The sequence below is a fragment of the Pundamilia nyererei genome, unplaced genomic scaffold (assembly GCF_000239375.1).
Source record: "Pundamilia nyererei isolate P.nyererei 1_Seehausen unplaced genomic scaffold, PunNye1.0 scaffold00009, whole genome shotgun sequence".
Lineage (NCBI taxonomy): Eukaryota > Metazoa > Chordata > Actinopteri > Cichliformes > Cichlidae > Pundamilia > Pundamilia nyererei.
This window is the reverse complement of record NW_005187410.1, coordinates 6,897,755-6,920,010: the sequence shown is the minus strand read 5'-3', so window position 1 is coordinate 6,920,010 and position 22,256 is coordinate 6,897,755. Positions and strand designations below refer to the sequence as shown.

The 22,256-nt window shown below is 41.3% G+C and overlaps 1 protein-coding gene across 5 annotated transcripts; it reads left to right on the top strand.

Moving 5' to 3' along the window:
* The first annotated feature begins 955 nt into the window (after nt 1-955).
* On the top strand, nt 956-21,390 carry gja5a (gap junction protein, alpha 5a). Of its 5 annotated transcripts, XM_005723614.1 has the most exons (3): nt 956-1,019; nt 12,805-13,014; nt 19,039-21,390. In XM_005723614.1, the coding sequence occupies exon 3, from the start codon at nt 19,139-19,141 to the stop codon at nt 20,288-20,290; it is 1,152 nt and encodes a 383-aa protein (XP_005723671.1). In that variant the 5' UTR covers nt 956-1,019; nt 12,805-13,014; nt 19,039-19,138; the 3' UTR covers nt 20,291-21,390. The 5 variants fall into 5 exon arrangements, with proteins under 5 accessions (XP_005723671.1, XP_013763745.1, XP_013763746.1 ...); XM_013908291.1 differs by lacking the exon at nt 956-1,019 and having other exon boundaries at nt 12,771-13,014; XM_013908292.1 differs by lacking the exon at nt 956-1,019 and having other exon boundaries at nt 12,771-13,018.
* The last annotated feature ends 866 nt before the right edge of the window (nt 21,391-22,256 follow it).

Genomic DNA, 22,256 nt, shown 5'->3' with positions numbered 1-22,256 from the left:
TGTTTAAACGGTGAGAAGATTGGACTGTTTGGACTAACTACCTGCATTTGTGTTTAAGGCTTCCCCTTCCGTGTCCTGTTAAGACTAGCAAACACCATCCTCCTGTGTCTGGTTGTTCAGTGGGCCACCGATATCAGATCCCAACTTGTTTGCAGTCTGATAATAGTGTTTTAATTTCTGAGTGTTTTTTGGCAAAGTTTGATAAACTCTCACCAACTTCATCTGGCATTCTCAGCAGTCTGCTACACTCTTTTTGTAAGAAAGGGATTTTGTGACTGCTTTCTACTCATTCGGTAATTCAGCATAGCATCTGTCAATGTCTTTATGACGATATGAGGACTGAAAAATTGAAAACACAGTTGAAATAAGAAGTTGTCATTCATATGGCTTTAAAAATGTGGAAAACATGGCTAAAGAGATAAAAACAGGAACCCAGAATGACTTCTGACTGCTATAAATGAAGTAGCATGGTGGCTGCGGTGTAGGAGGTGGTCTAGGTGGATTACTTCCTGGTCAAGCTTTACATGATTGAACAGGAGCAACCACAGCTGTATCCTAAATGCCTCAATACATGCGAATTAAATGTGTTATACAAACTGGCAGGGATTTCAACCGCATCATTCACCTCCAAAGACCCAGAATGAACAAGAGTTCATTCAGTAGATAAATTAACTGTGAGATCAGAAGATTCCAGCTTGAATAAGTCATTCTTAAACTGTTGACACTTTCCCTGAGCTTGAGTCAGAGGATATTAGATGTAAAAGTCACAGACAACCTGGGAACTGCAACTGCAACTGGGGGGGGTTACAGATTTTCAGGCTTTCAGCCCTGCATGAGGAAATGAGCCATCCTGAGAGCTTGACTGAGTCCGCCCCTAGAAGAGAGAGTGACAGAGAGAGACTGGGTGAGATACAAGGCATGAATTGTTCTCACCATTGAATAAAGAAGGGGCAGCTTCCGCTCTAGCAACACCAGGCACTATGGAAGCGGAGAATCGGTGCGCATACAATGGAGATGGGGTAAGGAGAGGGGAGGGCAGACAGGAGGTGTGAATGGAGGAAGGATGTAAGTCCTGTGCCCGACTAGATGTAAGAATCTGGATGAGAAAGATGCATTTTAGGACGACCACTCAGGAGAAAACTCCTTGACTTTTGTGCACATATCACTTGTTGCACTGACTTTCTCACAACCTGAATACAACCTTTCCAGAATGATGCATTCCTTGGGACATGTATTAATATATTATTCACATACATCAATTCTATTGCTCTGGGACACAGAGCCACTGTGGGTCAGGTGTGTAGAGACTTGAGTAAATATGATTATTTTTATAAAATAAACAAGCTGACATCTTCTGACCTTTGTGAAACTTTATTGGCTTTTTAAAAAAAACAGCTTGAGAACAAGTGCACGAGAGAGATTTAAGTGTCTGGCCGAGTGTAACAATTATGTTATTACAATTAGTGTGGCCGATCCTTAAAATATTATCTCATATTCTCTCATATTGTTTTGATGAAAATCAAAGATTACCAAGTAGCAAAAATACTGACAGCCATTACAAAGAGGACATAAAGTCTCTCATAGGGTTGTAGACGAAAGAGCCAGGTGCTCAAAATAAATAAAGTACCCAGTACCAGCAAGGTGGCCTTAAAGTGGTTAACAATAGTTCCTGTGCATTTAGTAATACAAAGAAACATGTGTAGATGTTATGTATCTTTATGTTTATGTATCTGAGCCACCTTAATTCTTCTTTACGTAGAAGATGAGTCTGCTGTGATCATAAAGAAATGGTCATGGTCAGCAACAATACTGTGGTATTTAAACGATGCTAAGTTGGTAGTAAGTGCCAGGAAAATCATTGATACAAAGTAGGTAAGGTACTTTGCTTAGCATCTTGGAGCAACTGTGACCACATAATTTCCTCTGGGATTAATATAAAGTACTCTGATTCTGACTAATAAGGACTGATTCATGCTTTCATGTCGCTTTTTTTTTATTCTGACCCAACCATTGAAACATTGCAGGAGAAATTGACACTCATCAGACCAGGCAATCCATTTCCAATATCTAAGATAAATTGTGATGACTCCATGGAAACTATAGCTTCAGTTTCCTGGTCTTAGCTGACCGGATTGACATCCGTGGTCTTCTGCTGTGGATCCAAGGTTCACTTCTTCATACCTTAGTTGCAATGAGTGTTTATATTTCAGCTATACCGTTGTCTTCCTAACAGCTCAAAGCAGCCTGACTGTTCTTCTCTGAACTCTGGAATCAACAAGGCAATTTTTCCCAAAGAACTGCTGCTCAGTGAATATTTTCTCTTTTTTCAAACCAGTCTCTGTAAACCCTAGAGATGTCTGTGCAGGAAAATCAGCAGCAAATCAGCAGTTTCTGAAATACTCAGACCTGGCTGTCTGGCACCAAAGAACCATGCAACGTTCAAGGTCACCTAACTCACCTTTCTTCCATGTTCATACGTTTTAAATGTTTCCATATGTTTTCTGGTAACTTTGCCTGACTGCTGAGGGTTATTGGTTTCAACAGCCACATGTGCTGAGAGTCAGCAGAACGAAAAGGAAAAAAATGCTGTCATCTGTGAAACCAAAACAATACCATGAAAGGTGTTAAAAGATGATATAATACTTGGGAAAATTCCGATTCAGAGTGTTAATATGAGCAACGCCTTTCATTGAGAGATCATTTATACTTATATTGATTACAACATGTTTAAGATTTAAAAGCCATTTTTAGCGTTTGATATAAAAAAAAAATCACCCTGTGCAGCTAAGCACACTTGCCTCTGCCTGGGAATCAACAAGGTGTTTTGAAACCTGCAAGGAAACAAAACAAAAGGAGGATGAAAGCTATGATTTTTTGAGAAAGTGCCGAAAGGGTGACTAAGGTTCTGAGAAATGCAGAGTAAGAATGAACCTGTGGGCATGCATATCACTCAGGGCAGGAAGAGCAGTCTCAAGGACTGGACGTGACTTTATAAGAGAGTAACACCCTCTGTCTCTCTATCAGGGAAATCCAGGCCAGACCCAGGATGACTTCATGCTCAGATCCTCTCAGTGAGCCAACCACCCAACACAATGTTATCTGCAGATAGAACTGGACACACGGTCAGCCATCTACTTGAAGCCACCACCGAGGTGTTCTCACATATGCTACGCTGGCAATGATTTATAACTTGATCGTGTTTCTTCGAATGCATCTGGGACACTTTAACAATGAGCAGGAAGTCATAAAACATAGCCACGGTAAAGTGTCTAAGACAGAAAATACACAACAACAATTCATGAACATACTTAAATTGTTAAATCAGCTGTAAAAGTGCCTCTTGCTTGTTATTTATTTGATTTAAAATAGTTCCACTCAGGGGTCCATCAGGCAGAAAGAAGCAGTCCTAAACTGCTTTTTTGTTGCCCTTGCCTGGTGGCTGCACGTCGCACTTCTGCTGGATCTGACCAACAAAGCTGTTCTTTCATTCACTGTTTGTTTTTAGGATTATATAGGAGGCATACTTAAACACACCCCGTGTCTGTCTTCAGCCATCATACAAACTGAAAACATATGGGCTAAATTTGTTCACACACACACACATGCATACACACAGTACCCATCTGTCCTCATGTCTCAGTTAGTTAGTCATCTTGGGTGAGGGGTCACACAGATATCCCTCTTCCTGCATTTGTTAGGCTCCTTCTTCACGGCTGCACACTGGGATGCTGTAATTCTACCTTGGTGGCGAAAATATGGCATTAAGTCCATGTTTCCTTCGGCTCTTTCCATATCTTGATAACCTTGTTCTTAGGAGGGTGGAGAAGGAACTGACAAGGCCCTCTGCATGGATTTTGTTTGCTTTCATTTCGACATTCAAACATTCAATAATCTTATAAAAGCTTTTGGAATAAAAACACTGATAGCTGACTTTACAGTATGCCTCACTGACGTTTATTTGAGGCCCCTGGGTATTTTTCACTCCATGTAAATATGTTAATATTTGATACAGATGCAGAAAATAATGGCTTTTCTTTAAAATACAGTGGGCTACAGGTCCATTTACTCTCCAGCCTTGTTTTAAAAAGAAAGTGTGCCGCTTGTTTTGATAGCGTGTATTCAAACTGTGCTTATCTTGCCATATGTGTCTGCTAGAGAACATATGGAAAGATTCAGCAGCTAAACCCTGAGCTCTCAGGAGACAGTAGAGATTGAAACAAAATGTCAGACCTACATTTTAACAACACAACACAAATATCTAATCAGTTAATGAGTGTATTTAGGTGTGTAGGCATGGTCAACACGCCCTGAAGTTCAAATTGAGCATCAGAATAGGGAAGAAAAGTGATTTAAGTCATTGGTACCAACAACATTTCACGGTTGTTGCTCTGAGTATTTCAAAAACTGCTGAGCTAATGAGAATTTCCTACACAGCCATCTCTAAGGTTTACAGAAAATAGCCCAAAAAAGAGAAAATATCCAGTGAGCAGTAGTTCTCTGGGTAAAAATGCTTAATTCATGACACAGACTCACCAAAACTGAACAACAAAAGACTGGAAAATGTAGAATCGAAGGACTAATCTAATTTCAGCTCATCTCTTGCTAAAGGGTGTTACCACAGCAGGTTGCTTTGCATGTTTGATTTAGCGGTTTTACACCAGAGGACCTTGCTGGCACAACCTAAAATGGAGCTTGTGTCTCCAGCTGAAGTCAAACAGCTGTATGCATCTAAATAATTTAGAGTCAGCTAATAATATTACAGTGTGAAGTTTAAATTCAAACTATTTGTTATTTAATTTATGTGATTTATTTAATCCTCCAAATTTCAAATGTAAAGTGAGGCCTTTGAAAACAACCGTTATCATGCAGTGTTGTTTCTCTGTGGCATGTCACAGATCATGAGCCAAAAAAGGTTTACAGCCCACATCCCACATTCTCTCATTACACCATTGAAAGGATCGCAACTGAACTGTACATAGTAGTCCGTGCCAAAGCCATCGGTATTACTCAACATTACTCAGATAGTTCACTTCCTTTATGACTCCTCCACCTGTGCTACTGTTATTATGTGGCTTGACAGTAACACAGGTAAAAATTTAAAACAATTTGTAGCAAAAGCAAAACAAGAAATAAAGACAGAGCGAGTCTTCAGAAGTGTGTTTATGTTTGTAAGTTTGTTGCACCCCATATGAGAATGTCACAAAATCAGGAGAAAATTCTAATTTCCCAGCGTTGTTCATTCACTTCTTGTGTCAACAATGACGACTTTGTCGTATTAATTATGTGATGCTGCCTCAGATGCACACATTCAGTGTTGCCATAAAAACACAGACTGTGATCAGTGCAACTGTGAACAGAAATAACAGTGGAACGAGGGGGTCCTGGTCCCTTTTCCACCGTTAGGCAATCATTGTAAATGTAATAAAACCATGTTAAAGAGAAGTCCTCACTGTGCTACACATGATGAGGCTGTGAATATGAATATCAGCCTTTTTGCCATCTGTGCCACAATAAGGATCAAAGTGTTGTTGGTAAGAATAGAGCTGATCTCACTTTGTGGAGACTTATGTGACGTCTAAAATACAACGACTGTGGGCCTCTTGCAATTTCGACCTTGTTGGTTCAAAGCTTTGTCGGCCTATAATGTGCAGACAGCACGGCTAATCACTTAGTGCCTCAACCACATGCTCTGCACGGCTTGTCAACGGAGCAACAGTATTTTAATAATAACCAATAGTTCTCAGTAAAAACGTCAATGAGAAAAGGGTGTGGTCTGTGTTTCCATTGGTCTTGAAACATACTGCCTTGAAAAACTGTGTCACTATCACACTAATAAGGTCTTCTTTTTACTTTACAACAGCTTACGATTGGAAACTCATGGCTTGAGTACCTGTTAAGTCACTTATAAATGAAATATCAATACAGTATCATTTAATGTGTGCGTGTTAGTCCCCATAGGGAAATAGTTCCTCTGCATTTAACCCATTCACCCAGCATCATTGTCATTCGTAGTGTTTTCTCTGTTTTTTTATCTCTCCTTGAGTAGTGTTTTTAAGATAGTGATCATTCTCGCTGGATTTGTGTGTTTTTTATCTGATGTGACATTCCACTGCTATCTTCACATCACCTGGGAACCATAGTTTCATCTACTATCAGGCTCCTGATGTATATCTAGCTACCACTACTTCATGCCATTCGCATCAATGCTTGACTTCAGTCAAGATTTTGCCCCTTTTTATTCCCTGTAATAATATGAAGCAAGTTTAACATACACAGGATATCTTTCTGCTTTTTGCCGTCACTTATGCTAACATGAGGCTGAGCGATCGTACAATACTTGTTATCTTGACAAGCTAAACTGGAAATTATCATTGTAGGTACAGTCACATGAAAGGGGTGGCACTAGCAGCGTCTGGTCTCATTTTGCAAGGAAGATAAAGCCATAACATCAGGAAAATATGAAGAGGTTAAACATATAGCCTAATGCATAGCTGATATGAAGATACCAGCCTGGTACTATAGCAATGTAGTCTATATTACCATTATATATACCATCATGCTCCAAGGAAGGCAGTCTCTTTCATAAAGGCTGGAGAGAAACCCCAGGTGCACCTACATTTAAGCAACCGGCCTCCTCAACACAGCCTCTGATTGGCAGCTACAGGCTGACCTGGGTAAACAACTTAAGTTCCCACAGCACATTGCAAAAACATCCCTCCGGCCAGATATGATTATTATTTCTGAGGCCTCGAAAGAGCTGATCATGCTGGAACTCACAGTGCCCTGGGAAGAGCGGATTGAGGAGGCCAATGAAAGGAAACGTGGAAAGTACCAGGAACTAGTGCAGGAGTGCAGGGGAAGGCGCTGGAAGACTTTCTATGAGCCCATAGAAGTGGGTTGTAGGGGCCTTGCGGGACGATCACTCTGCAAAGTCCTAGGCCGACTGGGTGTGGCTGGGGCAGCCAAACAGAGGGTCAACCAGGCTGTGAGCGAAGCGGCAGAGAAAGCCACTTGGTGGTTGTGGATTAAGAGGGCTGATCCGTGGGTAGCTACTGGTACGCAAGTCGGGCCTGATCACCCCGGCTGGGTCACCTGGGTGAGGGTGTATGATGTTGTGAGACCCGAAACAACTGATGACCCCAGGATACATCACTGAAGATGCGTACCAGTGCATCCAGGAGATGTGTCTTGTATAATATTGGTGCAGTATTTGAAACACTTTATGAATATTTGAAGACTGGAAAGGGCACACTGTATTAACAAAGTTTAGCCTATTTGAAGGTTGAAAGTGTCCTGACTATATCAGTTAACAGGGTTTCAATGCCCTGACATTTAGACACAGAACAATCAGATGGATTAACAATGAATGTTGTTAATCCATTAAATTAATGTTTAGAGGGGTGTAAGACAGTCATAGTTTATTTCACCTGCAGGCCCAGTGAGTTTAAACCATCTAAGAATATACTAAAGATTAAATGTAAAAGCAAAATTCAACCACATACTTAGATTTTGTGCAGATTTGATGTAAGGTCTACTAGAGGTGTAGCATTTTAGGATCATTCATTATGGCATTTTTGCTGTTAACAAATAAAAAATAAAAAATAAATAAATCGAGAAATAAAGTCAAGTATCTATATTGATGCTCATCAGGGAAAAACATAGACATGTGCAGACATCCAAAGGATCAGGAATGGTGACTCAGCTGATTGGTAAGTAGGCGGTGACTTCGTACCTGTTAAGGTCAGAGGTCAAATTTATTTATATAGCACACTTCCAGAAAGATGATGCTTCACAAAGTGCTTAACAATATAAAAATGCCATTAAAAAGAAACAATATATAAACAATAATAACAATATAAAACAATGATAGGGTAATAAAAGAATTTAAAAAATAACTAAGACTATTAAATAAGACCAAAATGCTTGGGTCATAGTAAAAGCCAGGACATAAAAATATGTCTTCAGAAGTGATTTAAACTGATCAAGTGTTTGTGCAGATCTAATTTTTAGGGGAAGACTATTGCAAAGTCTGAGACCTGCCACAGAGAAGGCTCTATCGCCACGAGATGTGAGATTAGTCCGTGGGATGGATAGCATTAATTTTGAGCTACACCTCATGACTTTTCCTAGAGCATAAACAGAAAGGAGCTCAGACAGGTAAGAAGAGGCTCGGGCGTGAAGTGACTTAAAAACAAAAAGTAAAAGTTTAAATTGGATCCTGTAGTAGACAGGCAGCCAGTGTAGGGAGGCTAAAGCTGGAGATATATGATCTCTCCGTTTGGTACCAATGTTAATATGTATTCTGGGAAATCTTCTGCAGACTTAAGGTGTCTGTAGCAACAGGTTACCATGGTGATAAACCCTGATAAGATTTGTTATTCTGAAAACCCACCATTTCCTTAAGCCTGAACTTAGCTGGATAACCCCACTATTCACTGTAGATCACTGTGCTCCCTCAACTACAACTAAAATGAAGTATTGTGTTTTTGTAATGAAAATGTTAAATACGCATATTGCAAATAAGTTATTCTAGTAACAACTAAACCCATGTTAATTACTTGGTTTATAGTGGCAGGATCTGCACCAATCACCAGGATTGAGGAGGACACTGATTCTGGAGCACATGGGACTACGCGAGCTAGACCTCGGGAAGTTGGCCACCGTATATATGTCTCTTTGGAACTCAAGAAAGATCATCATTAGCTCATGGGGTTATCTCTAAAGCATGATCTTAGTTAAAACCTGCCAAAAAATTCACTTTGAGCGTATTTTATGTTTTTGTTTTGTTTGTTTTTTTAATTTAAGACCCAAAATATGTGTAGTGGTTAAGAAAAAACATCTGGAAATATCATAGCTAAATATGCTTATTGGTAGTCAGTGGCATGACTGTGTATTTCAAAAAAATTGTCATTGAGCCTCTGTGATCTTCTGGCCCCGTCGGCTGTAAAACCAGACACACTTCTGTGCTGGAAATCCTGACATAACCTTAGGAACATGTTTCACTATTATACTCATCAATAAATAAATACATAAATGAATTAACAACATTACTAAAAACCGCCACTTTCGCTGGATGGGCTGAGGCAAAGTTGTAAACTGCCCTGTGGGTTGATCATCTGAAATTTTGAATTGTTTCTGGAAGTGACATTCTGGGCTTAAGAAAAGAGGGACCCATCCGTCGGTTATGAACTCACAGTTAAAAAGCTAGAGTCTGTGGTGATGTAGGCGTACATACAAGCGCATATAATTATTTTAATTACATTAAACAACTTTGACTTTCCGTGTTGAGAATTTCCTACTGTGGATTACAAATTCCCGTTAGTGGGTGCACATAAGGCTGTGATGACCATTCAGAAGTACATGTCCATCAAGCATGGCTTCCCTTGGACTTGGGTGAGGCAGGGCTGAAATGTGCAGGGGTCAGACTCTCAGGCTATAGGGGAGGGTTACATTAATGCATCCTGGCAGTGTGGGATTTTTCCATCAAACACTCAAGTACAAATTCTGCATACTACGCTCACTCATAGAAATTCATATAATGCAATCCTCTCCCACTCTTGAGCTCACTGTCACACATACACACATGTTCAGACCTCATCCTGGCACTACTGAGAAGCTCTAAGCAACAAGATTACTTTAAGTCATGGACAGCACTTCTTTGTTACAAATCTCTTCGTGCTGTTATTGGATGTGAATGCTGTTCCGCTTCTAAATCCATCCTGATGTTCAACACAATGGGACCATCAGAGCACATCCTTTAAACTGTGGAAAGCTTCGTAATTAGGAATTAGCAACAACTTTTCCATCCCTTCAAAAAATGGAGTGAAGCTGACTGAAGCCTTTAAGGAGTGTTAGATACTCCATGGGCTTTTGACGAAGGAAATGAAGGGAAAAAAGAGTAAATTATTTAATTAATGACCAGCAACCTTTGAAAAATGAAGAAGGAAAGAAGAAATATTCAGAAACATTACACCCAGACACATTTCTTTAAATTAAGCTTGCATGCAAAGAGTGGGAAAGAACAGACTTATATAAAACTAATGTAAAACAGATATATGGCCATACTGTATGTATATGGGTGGGAGTACAGCAGAGGTCATACCTCCTCGGGCCAGAAGTTAATGGGTTTGTCACAAGATCCTTCTTACTTGGTGCTCCTGCTATTTATACTTAAAGATTTTTCCAGTTCCACAGTCAAAGGCACAGTTGTTAAAGAGGAGAATTTAACCATTCATATGACAATTTAGGCCATGAAATTGGCAAGGATAAGAGGCCCAAATCAGTAATTAAGAAGTTATGGGAGTCTTTGAATAGAATAACAAGGTCGATGGAAACTCTTCTGTAAAAGAAAAGTTTGACTTTATGGTAAATAATCCTATTTGCTTTCTTGTCAAGAGCCTAAGTATTAAATGTGAAGGTGCAGTTGACAACCTTTTGACAAATCCTGAAGAGTTAAGAAGGAAAGTCAGGTCACACAGGCCGACAAGGTAAAGAAAAGATAACACAAAAGGTGACATACAATTTCAGAGATAAAATCAACAATCAAATCACATCAGATCAGAATTATATACAAATTATCTGAGCACTTAGAGGTCCTACTTCTCTTAAACAACATGGCACATGGTGGCACAGTGGTTAGCACTGTTGCCTTACAGCAAGAAGGTCCTGAGTTCAGTTCATCAGCCGGGGGCCTTTTGATGTGGAGTTTGCTTGTTCTCCTTGTGTTTGTGTCGGCTCCTTCCAGGTACTCCTGCTCCCTCCCACAGTTCAATCGCATGCATTTAGTAGGGATAGGTTAATTGGTAACTCTAAATTGCCCATAGGTGCAAATGGTTGTCTGTGTCTATGTGTTAGCCCTGCAACAGACTGGCAACCTGTCCAGGGTGTACCCTAAGAGAGCTGGGATAGGCTCCTGAGGCCCTGAAAAGGGTCTTTTGTGCCACATAATCAAATGGATAAATACCCATGTTTATTCTGAATGTGTAAAAAGTAGATACAGTTGCAGACGTTTGATGGGAATACTTTACTGTGGTCTGTGAATAGACATTTTTATTAAGGGTTTTTCTTTGTCCCAGAATCTTGAGACAATTAGACAGAGCATTAAAACCATTTCAAAAAAGGAACCTGGACTACAATGCTTAAAAAAAAAAAGGTCTGTAAGTCTGTAAGTTAAATCTGCTTTTCTTTCCAGAACCTGGTGTTGTTTAGGAAAAAAAAACAATTTGTACATAATAGTAAACAACATTTTAGCTCCCAGCATTTTTAGAGTTTTATTGGACACTCATCAGCACTGAAGACCTCAAGGCCTCAGTATCGCTAAAAAAGACAGTTAGGCAGTGTAATCTGGTGCAAGCCAAATCTTCATTGTTGATATCTGACTTAGAATAATTTCATTTGTAGGCTTTGAAGTATCCTCTTAATTAAATTACCAGTAGAAACTAAAAGTCACAACATTTTTGGTACAGTAGTTGTACCTCTTATAGCTTGAGTTAAAGCTCCGCTCTTCAATATGCTGCATAATCTTTGTGAGAGACTATTATGAAGTAAACGACGACAACTTGATTCAACATAACAAACCCCACAAAAACTTTTCTTTAAAACTCTGTATGTAGACCTATTGTAAATGTAACATTAAAATCTTCTCATCAATAACCAAGTTCAGGTAAACCTTGTAAATTGTCCCCAGCAGCTCCTCTCTGTTCCCAGCAAATAACCTCTCGTCTGATTACAGGACCTGTTTAATCTTCATTCCTCCCTGTTGTGGTTATAGGCGTGGGTACGAGGCAGGTTATTTCCTGGCCAGGTGCAGTAACTTCCTGGAAGCCAAGCTAACCAGTCTGGTGTTGCTGTTACATTTTCTATGACGCTAACACTGCATAATGGGTATAGTTCCACATAAAGTACATGTATTTTCCTAAATGACCTAGTATTATTTTTCAAATGAAATGTGAAGTGGTGGGAAACCTGAATGTTTCTGAAAGACGTTAAGGACATGCGAGAAGGGAAGTTATCTGCTTGTGTGTTTTTGCTCTCAATACTTCATTATAACCGTTGGAATGGCCTCCAGCAAGGAGGAATTAAACCTGAAAGATTCCTGTTATATAATAGAACATGTGTCTGCAGGCAGAGGCCAGTACAGGGGGTCCTCGGCTGACACTCACATTACATTCAGCAAACAGGGAAACAAGGGAAGAGGAGGATGAGCTATTTTGGTTTTGTTTGTGACTCTTTGTTGCAATCCCAAACTTCACCAACTGGTTGCAGGTCTGTGTGACTTTTGAGGAGGGATGAAGGGAAACCTTGAGACGAACAAGTGAACAAAGCAGGTACGGTGTTTTGACCGAAATCTTGATTCTCCTGTGTTTACTGGTTTCCTGAAAACGCAACTTAGAGTAAAGTTGTTGGTCGTTGAATTAAAGCTAATCCCATTTTCACTAGATAATTTGGATTTACCTCACCTCATTACAGTTTACATCTCACACTGTGGGAATTTCACCCTGAACACAGAAAACTCAGCCGTAAACCCAAGAGTCGCATGGTAAATAACTGTCTTGAAGTTTACTCTGACAGGAATTGCCATTGATCCCAGACAAACAATTCAACTTCCCCTTCCAGAGAACGCTTCCCAGCAAAAAATAGAGCACCAGGGATGTAAGAATTAAGGGGGAGTGTGGAGAGGAAGAGGAGGAGATGGAGGAGGAGGAAGCGAGAGAGAGAGAGGGAAAGAGAAGGGAGGTCCATGGGGGAAACACTCTCTCGTGATGCCCTGTTTTTTCTTCTCGTGCCCCCTGTGTGGACAAACAGCTCGTGGTGGGAAGACACGACGCTCAGATGCCGGCGTCAAGAGTCATCTTCTGCTGATGTCCACAAGAAGGTGGTCCTACAATCGCGCTGTGGTCATCTGCATCTACACCTGCCATCTGTCCGCTAACTTAAGGAAGACTTAGTTCCTCTGAGGGACCATCTCTGCCTGATTGAAAGCAGCTTCTCGAATATCGGCACTAAAGCAGAACGGTGGGTAAGCATAGAAGCCTCTAATAATACTCAATGACATTTCAGTGAAATGATGCAGACTGTCTGGTAAAAAGCTGCAAGCATCTTACTAAAGCAGCGATGAAGTCTTTAAGGGAGTGATGATATCTTGAAGAGAGGTACGATGGAGTGAGAGGCCTGGTCTGTGTTAAACCCCCTGTCCTCCCCGGCAGGTACAGCTGTCAACCCACTTACGTTAACTCTTTTCGTCTCGCTCTTCTTCCCTCGTGGCTTTCATATAAGACAAATATACTCAAACAAAGCACAGTACTGGAGGTAACCTAAAGCACAGAGCCACCAGCAATGCATACCTACTCAATGAAGACTTTAAGAAATCGTTATCCCTGTGCCGTGATAATTCTACTTTAATGCTAGCACAATTTACCCTTACAGTTTCTGTTCTTCTACAGAGAAGTGATAAAAATCAAATTAATGAGTTGCCTGTAGATACCAGTTACTCTTCTGAGTGTTCATAGAGAAATACAGGCGAAAAAAAACAAAAAACTAAAGGACTCTTTTGTTCAAGCAGGCTTGAACAACGGTGGAAGACATTTAAATTCTTTAGTAACAGTGCTACGGAGCACAACTGCTCTATTATAAGCAAGTCTTTCATAATCAAAGAGGCCTCTTAAATACACGGGCGGTATTTAATGTCGTAATGATACAGTTTGGGGCGTTTTTTTCTCCTTTACTTACTATTTAGGGATTTGTTTCAAAGATGAACTGTACATTTCTTTTTAACTTACTCCCCAAAAAGTGCCGTTTTTATGTAGGAAATAAGAACTTTTAGGACTTCATATTTCAAAATAACAGATTTATAACTTCATGTGATGCTCAGTAAAAAAAATAAAATAAAATCTTACTCTGTGATTTCAGCAGGATATTCAACCTAAATCTGTATCAGTGTTCCTCTGTTTGACATTCAAGCACCAACAGCTGATACATTCACACTTAAAAGTAGCCATTAGCATGTCTTAGTGTGAATCGAGACTCCCTCTGCCATCATAAAAAAAGAGATTTGTTTAAATACCTGCCAGTAAAAGAAAAAAGATTACCAGCTCGCTAATCTGAAAGCAGTGCCCTATGCCACGGCTGAATGGTATGTGTATTACTGAGTATATAGACTGTCTTCAAATAAGTAAACACCGAAATAAAAATAGATAAAACTGCTTTTCATGATCAGGAGTTTGTTAGGAGGTTGTTTTGCTCCCTGAAACACCTTGCAGCTTTCTGGCCTGAAGGTTCCAGCGTAATGCCATATGCAGCACAACAATAGATCATAACAGGGCTGTGGGTCTGTGTACAGTAGTGGGTAGATGAAGAGCCAGACAGCCATGTAAGGTAGCAGACAGCACATCGGCCTGCTGGCTTCTGCTGGTGTGACTGATATATGGGAGCCCAGACCCGTGCGGGTCTGTAAGAAGTGGCAACAGGTGACTCACATGAGAGCGAAGAATTCTCGCTCTCGTGCCAAATCAGATCCACTTTGTAGGTCACCCTACACCAATCTAACACCAGCCAGCGTGCCACTATAGCTAAACTTAAACACGCTCATCCTCGATTGTAATCCTGGCATTTCAGGAACAAGTCCCTAACCCAAACAGCTGCTGCAGGACTGGGACTGACTCTGGAGACGTGCTAAAGTTCAAGCATTAGAAAAATAAATACGTGTGTGCATTGTAACTGGGAAAAATAGTACGAGAGAGTAAAAATAACCAAGTGTGAGTGACTTCAACTTGTATATCCTTATCCACTATGCTATTGATATCTAACTGAAATAAGCTCAGAAAACTTGTATGTACGGTTTTTAACACATGGCGGTTCTGTAGTAAAGCTATACTGAGGCTGTTTCATTGAGAGGAACACAACACAACACAACCAAGGTCATAGAGTAAAATAGTGACAAGAGTCAAAAAAACTTCAGATAATAAAGTTTTATTGTATGCTATACCTGGTTAGAGGATGTGATAGAGATGAAGATCACTACAATATATCATAATTTTTAGATTTAAAATTGAATTAAAAGCATAACAACCCAACTCTGGTTCATGTAAAAACAATTAGGTGCTTAAAACACAATGTGCACCATTAGTGTCTTGCTGTTTATTTAACTTTTTCCTGCAGAAATCTATGCAGCGTTATGGATTGTTTTGTTTTTTCCCAGCACTGATCACATTTCTGACACTAAAAAACCATCTTAGCGCATGCAGCTCATTACAGAGGCTTTATAAATGCATCAGGCCTTATAGCTGCCGATTAAATATCTTCAAATAACGCACATGACCATTTTCTTCCCTAGTTTGGCTATTCAGTTAACAGGGTTTTGTATGCTGGTAACTCCAAAATACAATTAGGCCAAATTTGTCCTTCCGTAGGAAAGAAATGACTTTTCCTGATCTCTTCAGCAAATCCTTTCAGACACGAATAACACGATTGTTCTTAATGCACAACATACGTTTTCCTCCACTGATGGTAGTCTAAACAATGCCCCATCAGAGGGAAGCGAGCCAGGAAAGTGTATAACTCACCACCTTACTGTCTGTGTGCTTGTGATGACAGCGCAGATCAAGCAGTGTATCCTGATCCCCTGAGAGCATCCGGAGTCTGTCAAACACGGCTTAGTGCTGAAAGGTGCACATCACTGAAGGAAAGTTTAAATCAACTCTGCCCCCTGTTGTTACCGGGCTGTGGATACACTGCAGGCTGAGGGGGAGTTGGAAAAAGAGTGTGTAGTTTATAAAGCTCATCAGTAAAATATCATCAAAAGGATTTTATTGTCTAAGATTTAGAAACCACAACTGAGGGAATGTGCCTATGTCTCTTTTGTGTTATGACACAAGGTGACTCTGGTGGGCATAAATTTATAGCAATACAAACATAGCTTCGTGTTCCTGTAAGATTTCCCTAGCCTCGGGCCTTGCCACCAGCCTCACTGGTTCTTAAACAAGCTCCACCGCCCTCTGGCACCGCTGATGTGCTTCTCACAGACTGCGGGATTTATTGTTGAGTTGCAAGGCAGAGAAAACACACAACATTTTTCCTGTTGGTCTACAGTGAGTCACAGCAGCAGCCATCACCTCTCAGTGAAGTAGCTGCTACTTTTCTCTTAACTTGTCTCAGCTGCCTGACTGATGTTCTGACTGGAAATTACAATAAGGCTGCACACTGTGAGCCCGGTTTGAGTTGACCTTGCAGTGCTGAAACATCATCGTTTTTCCTTCAGTTCGTAGAAAGCTAAGCTTATTGTTTGGTTCATCACAGGATCCCTCCACCACATAAACTTTCCTTCTGTGAAGCTCCCTCAGTGCAAACACAGGCACTTCGATCAGCGTCAAAGGAAATAAGTCAGGGATACGTAATGTTGCATTTACGCACTTTGCTATTTTGAATACAACCTAACTAGATTCTCCATTACTCCTCCATTACAATACCACTGAGATTATAAACAGACCTGACAGCTGTGATGGTGCACAGGCAAAGCGCACTGTTCAGAAAAGGGCACAGTGGATCACAGTAAATCCCTGCAGCACAGGTGTGATCGACAACCAGTGGCAGTAAAAGGCACTTTGACAGAAACGGTTCATAGGAGCAGCTCGTCTCTGACCTCCACCCCTTTCACCTTCTGCTCATTTCAATGTCTTGCTCCTGCTGTCCACAGGAAATCATATTGTTTGAGATTGCTTCCTCTGAGAGCAGGAAGAGGTATTCGAGGGAAGGAGACCGTAGCCAAGAAAACAGCCTCACTCCACTTGTTCTGAATTCTGCTTTGCCTTCCTTTCTCATCGCTGTGTATGTACACCATGTGCCCAGACTGACGGACTATAAGTCCTTTCTAAAAGAGGCAGTTTACCCAATCAAATCCTGCTTACAAGATATCAGCATCTAAATGGTGCACAGCTTTAGAACCACGGGGGAACTTTGGCAGCCTTGAAACTAATATTGCATTAAATTAAGAAACTGTGTGAGAGTCTGAATACCACTGTACCATTGTACAAATAGATTAGGGAACAATCAGTCTTCACCTAATCTCCCTTTAAAAAGCAAAACTCATTAAAAACGTGTATCCTCTTAAAGAACATCATTTTACAAAATGACTTGTTCTGGATCTCTTCTATGCTCACGGCTCGAATCTGGGATTCATTTAGAAAATGACACATGCAAACCAGCAAGAGATTGTCACATAGTTTGTCATAGCCCAGGGGGAAATGCATTGTTACCCAGGTTTGCACAGGTTTGTTGTCAGTATCAGCTGATAAGAGCGTGGCTGTTTTAATGTGCGGTCTCCTGGCATTGTGCTGGCTGGATTCTCAGTCACTTCCTCAACTCTGCGGCTGTTTGCGATTTACTTCCAGTAAAGATCGTGAGCTTTTTATCCGTTTAAGGCTCTGGGCCAGCTGCTGTCCAGTTATCCAAGGTGTCAGATGTATGCTGGAAAAATAGCACAGCGCAGTTTTCCTGTGCTGCGCATTGGCTTGTCAGCCTTGGGCTGTGGATGGAGGTTAAACGTTTCTTTTCCAAAATGTTGTCATACTGGTGTTTTGTTTTCTACCACTCTGTGCTGTAGAGATACGGAGCACAATGCCCTGATTTTCCATCTTATTGCCATATATATACTTCATAGAGACACAGAGGGAGGGGGCGAGACAGATGGTCATGGTCATTTAGACCATATCTCGCTGTCACACATAACCAGAGTCAGTGTTAGCCAGTCGATTCAAAACCTTGCACTGTGGACCAAACAGCTATTTGCTATGGAAACAGCTGCTCGAGGATTTCCTTCAGGAAGAGATGAGAGGTGGTAAGAAATCATATTAACATCCCCTGTGGCTTTTGTAGCTCTCTTTCTCTCTCTCTCTCTTTAGACTTGTGCTTGGTTAACTTTTAGTTTTATGTTCTGGCGTTTTATTGTGAAGCACTTTATCTTGAAAGGTGCTGTATAAATAAAATCTTGCTTACTTACTTTGCTTGTAGGGATTATACTGTATATAATTTCCTTCCATGAAAGTATATTTGGCTTTTGGCTCCTTTAGAGTAATGTCTACATGTTCTGCTACACCACCAAACAGAGCATTAACTTCAAATGCGTGACGCGTTGGAAAAACCTGTTGACCTGTGACCGTCAACCCTTTTTTCTTTCTGAGGTGTTTTAACCGGCTTTTATTTCTTAATTGCGTAGTAAAAGCTAAAAGTAGCTGCATGCATATTCAGCCCATAAATGTTAGAAGTCACCACTTGATCCAGTTTGACAGGTTTTCTTAACCCCTCCATGATGGCGGTCATCTGTGTCACCCATAAAGCTGTCTAGTAAACCGCCTTATAGGGTCATTCTCAGCTGAGACTTCCCAGCCTGTCACTGCCATGTTTGGATCTTACCCAGACTCTCAATAATGCTTAAGTCAAGAGATTAGTTTGAAAAAAAAAAGAGAGAGAAGAAGCAGTCTGACTGACACCTCCAGATAGATGGAGACTGGAATCTGAAGGAGGGTTTCATCCCAGCAAGGGAGGACAGTGGCCATCTAAGCCATTGCACTGAAATTGTGAGTGGTGTGCCGCGGGGGGAAATGGGAAATGTCCAGCTCAGGCCAGGTCACAGCACTGAAAAAGGGCAAAGTCTTTCTGTGCTGACTCGCCCCTTTGATGGAGGCGTGTTTCGCTTTCTGTAATTTAATCTGTTTTAATAATTTGGAACAGGACAAGAGGGAATGTAAACACACATAATCTAATGTTTAATAATAATATTATTATTTTCTTTTACATGGCTACCAAATTTCTTCTCCTCCGTCTGTCTCTCGGGGGGAAAAATGGCTGTTCTCATGTCACAGTATCCAGCCCTAAAGCGATTCACAGGCAGAGAGGCTATTTTTGTGCCACACAATGCCACTCATACACCAGGTCATTCCCATCAGCGGGAATGCAGATGATCTACAGCTGTCACTGATTGTCTGCTTGTATTTCTCTTTTCCCCTTTTCCCCCTCCTCTTCCACTCTATTCATCCTCCACCTCAGAAACTCCCCCTTTCCCCCTCTGGTGCACCCTCTTTTCACCTTCCCTGTTGTTCCTACCAGCTCTTTGTGCTTCAGGTGTGCGCCCAGGCCGTGAGTAGCGATGGGGGACTGGACCCTCCTGGGGAATTTCCTAGAGGAAGTCCAGGAACACTCCACTTCGGTCGGAAAGATTTGGCTAACCATCCTCTTCATCTTTCGTATCCTGGTGCTGGGCACGGCGGCAGAGTCCTCGTGGGGGGACGAGCAGAGCGATTTCCTCTGTGACACCCAGCAACCAGGTTGCACCAATGTGTGCTACGACAGGGCCTTCCCCATTGCACACATCCGCTACTGGGTGCTGCAGATTGTCTTTGTCTCTACGCCCTCCCTCATCTATATGGGCCACGCCATGCACACAGTGCGCAGGGAGGAGAAGCGGCGAAAGAGGGAGCAGGAGGAGAGAGAGGCGAGAGGTGAAGAGGGAGGAGACCTGGAGGGGGAGAAGGAGTACCTCCAGCAGAAGGAGAGCGGAAAGGAGGTGGTTGCTGACGGGAGTGGCAGAGTTCGCCTAAAAGGGGCGCTGCTGCGGACCTACGTCCTGAGCATTTTAATCCGTACAATGATGGAGGTGACTTTCATTGTGGTGCAGTATCTTATCTATGGGGTGTTCCTCGATGCGTTGTACCTATGCAAGGAATTGCCCTGTCCCAATCCGGTTAACTGCTACATGTCACGGCCCACGGAGAAGAATGTCTTCATCGTCTTCATGCTGGTGGTGGCCGGCGTTTCTCTGCTGCTCTCTGTGTTGGAGCTCTACCATCTCGGCTGGAAGAGCATCAAGAGGTGCATACACAAAAAGATGATGCAAAAGAGCAAGCAGAGAGCTGTGACGGTAGCGGTGTCTGCAGCCTTGGAGTCCAACACCTCACCACAACCTTCAGTCTCCTGCACCCCACCTCCTGACTTCAACCAGTGCCTGACAGCCCCCGCCTCCATAAACCGCATGGCTTCCATGGCCTCTCATCCCTTCAACACCAGAATGGCGCTGCAGCAGAACTCAGCCAATCTGGCAACTGAGCGACATCGTAGCTGTGACAACCTGGAGGATGATGAAGACTTCCTCAGGATGAGATACAACCAGGTACCAACAGGCCTGCCCAATAACTGCTCGCCATTGCCTCTGCTACACTCAGTGTACTTGAAGGACAAACGGCGCCTGAGCAAGACCAGCGGGACCAGCAGCAGGGCTCGCCAAGATGACCTGGCAGTATAAATTCACAAAGTGTGGTGGATGAGGAAGAGAGGAAGAAGGGCTGGACCTTCGGAAGTAATGTGTGTCTGGGAGATAGATCTCTGTGATGGAGGCGTGAGCTGAGGCTAACTATGAACTGTAGCACCAAGGCCTGACACTTGAGCACATGTGATGAGTGGATAATGTGAACTTGACTTGTGTGAGCTTTGTGTCCTAGAGCTCTAAAGAAAAACTGCAAAACAAGCTGTAAAGGAGAATAATGAGAACAGAGTAACAGGTTTGACACCTGACTATTGCACATTAGGAGTAGAGAGTCCTTTCATTTTAAACCAGTTAACTACAGATTAGCTGATTTTTGTCACACACAAATGCAAAAAAAAAGAAAAAAAGATTTGCAATAAATAGACAAGATCGCAGTATGCTAGAAACTGTGAAGCTCTTCGATAAAGTGCCTTATCAAGTGTCAGAAATATCTATTTCCTTATGACATTGTTTTTGTAATTATTTAAAAGCCGTGGTAGAGACTGTCATTTGAACCACTTGTTGACCTGATTGCACTATACCTGCAGGCAAACATAAAAACGTAACTCGGAAATAATAGCACTGCAATCTCAAAGCCTGTCAGTGAAGTCAGTCCTATACTAGTCAGAAGTCTTCTGTGCACAGAAATGAGAGAATGTAGCCTTTTACAGGATTTTCTTTTTGAAGGTCCCTCAAAGAAAAAGCAAGCGGTCCTGCTTGGATGTTGTTATGAATGGATTCAGCCACTAGGTGGCAACAATGCACTAGCGTTTCCCCCTTTCTCTCCCGGAGCCATTGTGTTAAAAGTGTGTTCCTAAGAAATGTGTGAGTCGGTTGGTGTCTTTGAATGTATTGTTCTTGTAGCACAGTAACTGTGCGGGTAGTTCATAACCATGTTGTGAATATACGTCTTTACAAGTGGAAGATGATTTTTTAAAAATATATACATGTATATGTACATAAACATAGCATAATATTTGAAGAACTGTCCATCCTGCTGTACATCCACTGCAGTCTTTGGTTATTTCACACACACATTTATGCAATAACTGTCATCGCAAACCCACAACAAATAAATAAATCATCAGCTGTACAATCTGCTCTGTTGTTCTCAGCGTGTGATTTATTCAGTGCCGTACAACACTTGCCTTTGATTTGTCTGTCGTATGAACATAGAAAGACTTTAGTATATGTAAATATGCACACACTAAACTGTTAGAATTGCACAAGATGAACATTTAGAACAACTAACATTTAAATAATGTGCTCAATGCAGAAATGCTGAAATCAAGACAAAGTGATGCAATTTCCAGATCCGAACAAAGATGAAGAGTCTCCAGCATTTCTGAATCACTGTACCATTGCTGCAGCGACTTTCTGTTTGCCGTCCTCACAAAGGACCTGCAGGAGACAGATTGTGGAAGATGAGCAATGTTTACACAAACAGAGACTGTCTCGCCATTTCTGCCAGGACGCTGAGGTCTGGTATCCAGCTTAATCTGCCACATGCTGAAGCTGAATTGGAAAATGTTTGTTGCTTTTGTATTATTTTTATTTCTGTGGAACCTCAGAGCTTTCTGAGATTGAGCTTCACAGAGATATTTGTGTATTCTGAGTTAGACCAGGATGGTGATAGCACATTTGCTGCTTAATAAAATGTTTTCCTGTCTTCTTTTCTAATGGATTCATTTTTAAAAAGTAGTTTGAAAATTGTGCAAGAACCAGAATCAGCTTAAAAGGATATAAATGGTCATACATTAAAGAAAGACAAACACGAGACTAAGCATCAAACTAAAATTAATACAAATGTAAAACCTACAAGGAAGTTTATAAGTTACTCTACAGTGAAAACTATTAAGTGTTATATATCTTTTCCAATTGGTGTCCTTTTAAGACCTCTTTCCAAACAAGAGTAAGCTCAAGGAGATTTTGCTTTACTTGAGTTATGATTCAGTAATGATTAAGA

What these genes read in the sequence shown, in the direction of transcription:
- gja5a (XM_005723614.1), top strand. Translation starts at nt 19,139, where the DNA reads ATGGGGGACTGGACCCTCCTGGGGAATTTCCTAGAGGAAGTCCAGGAA.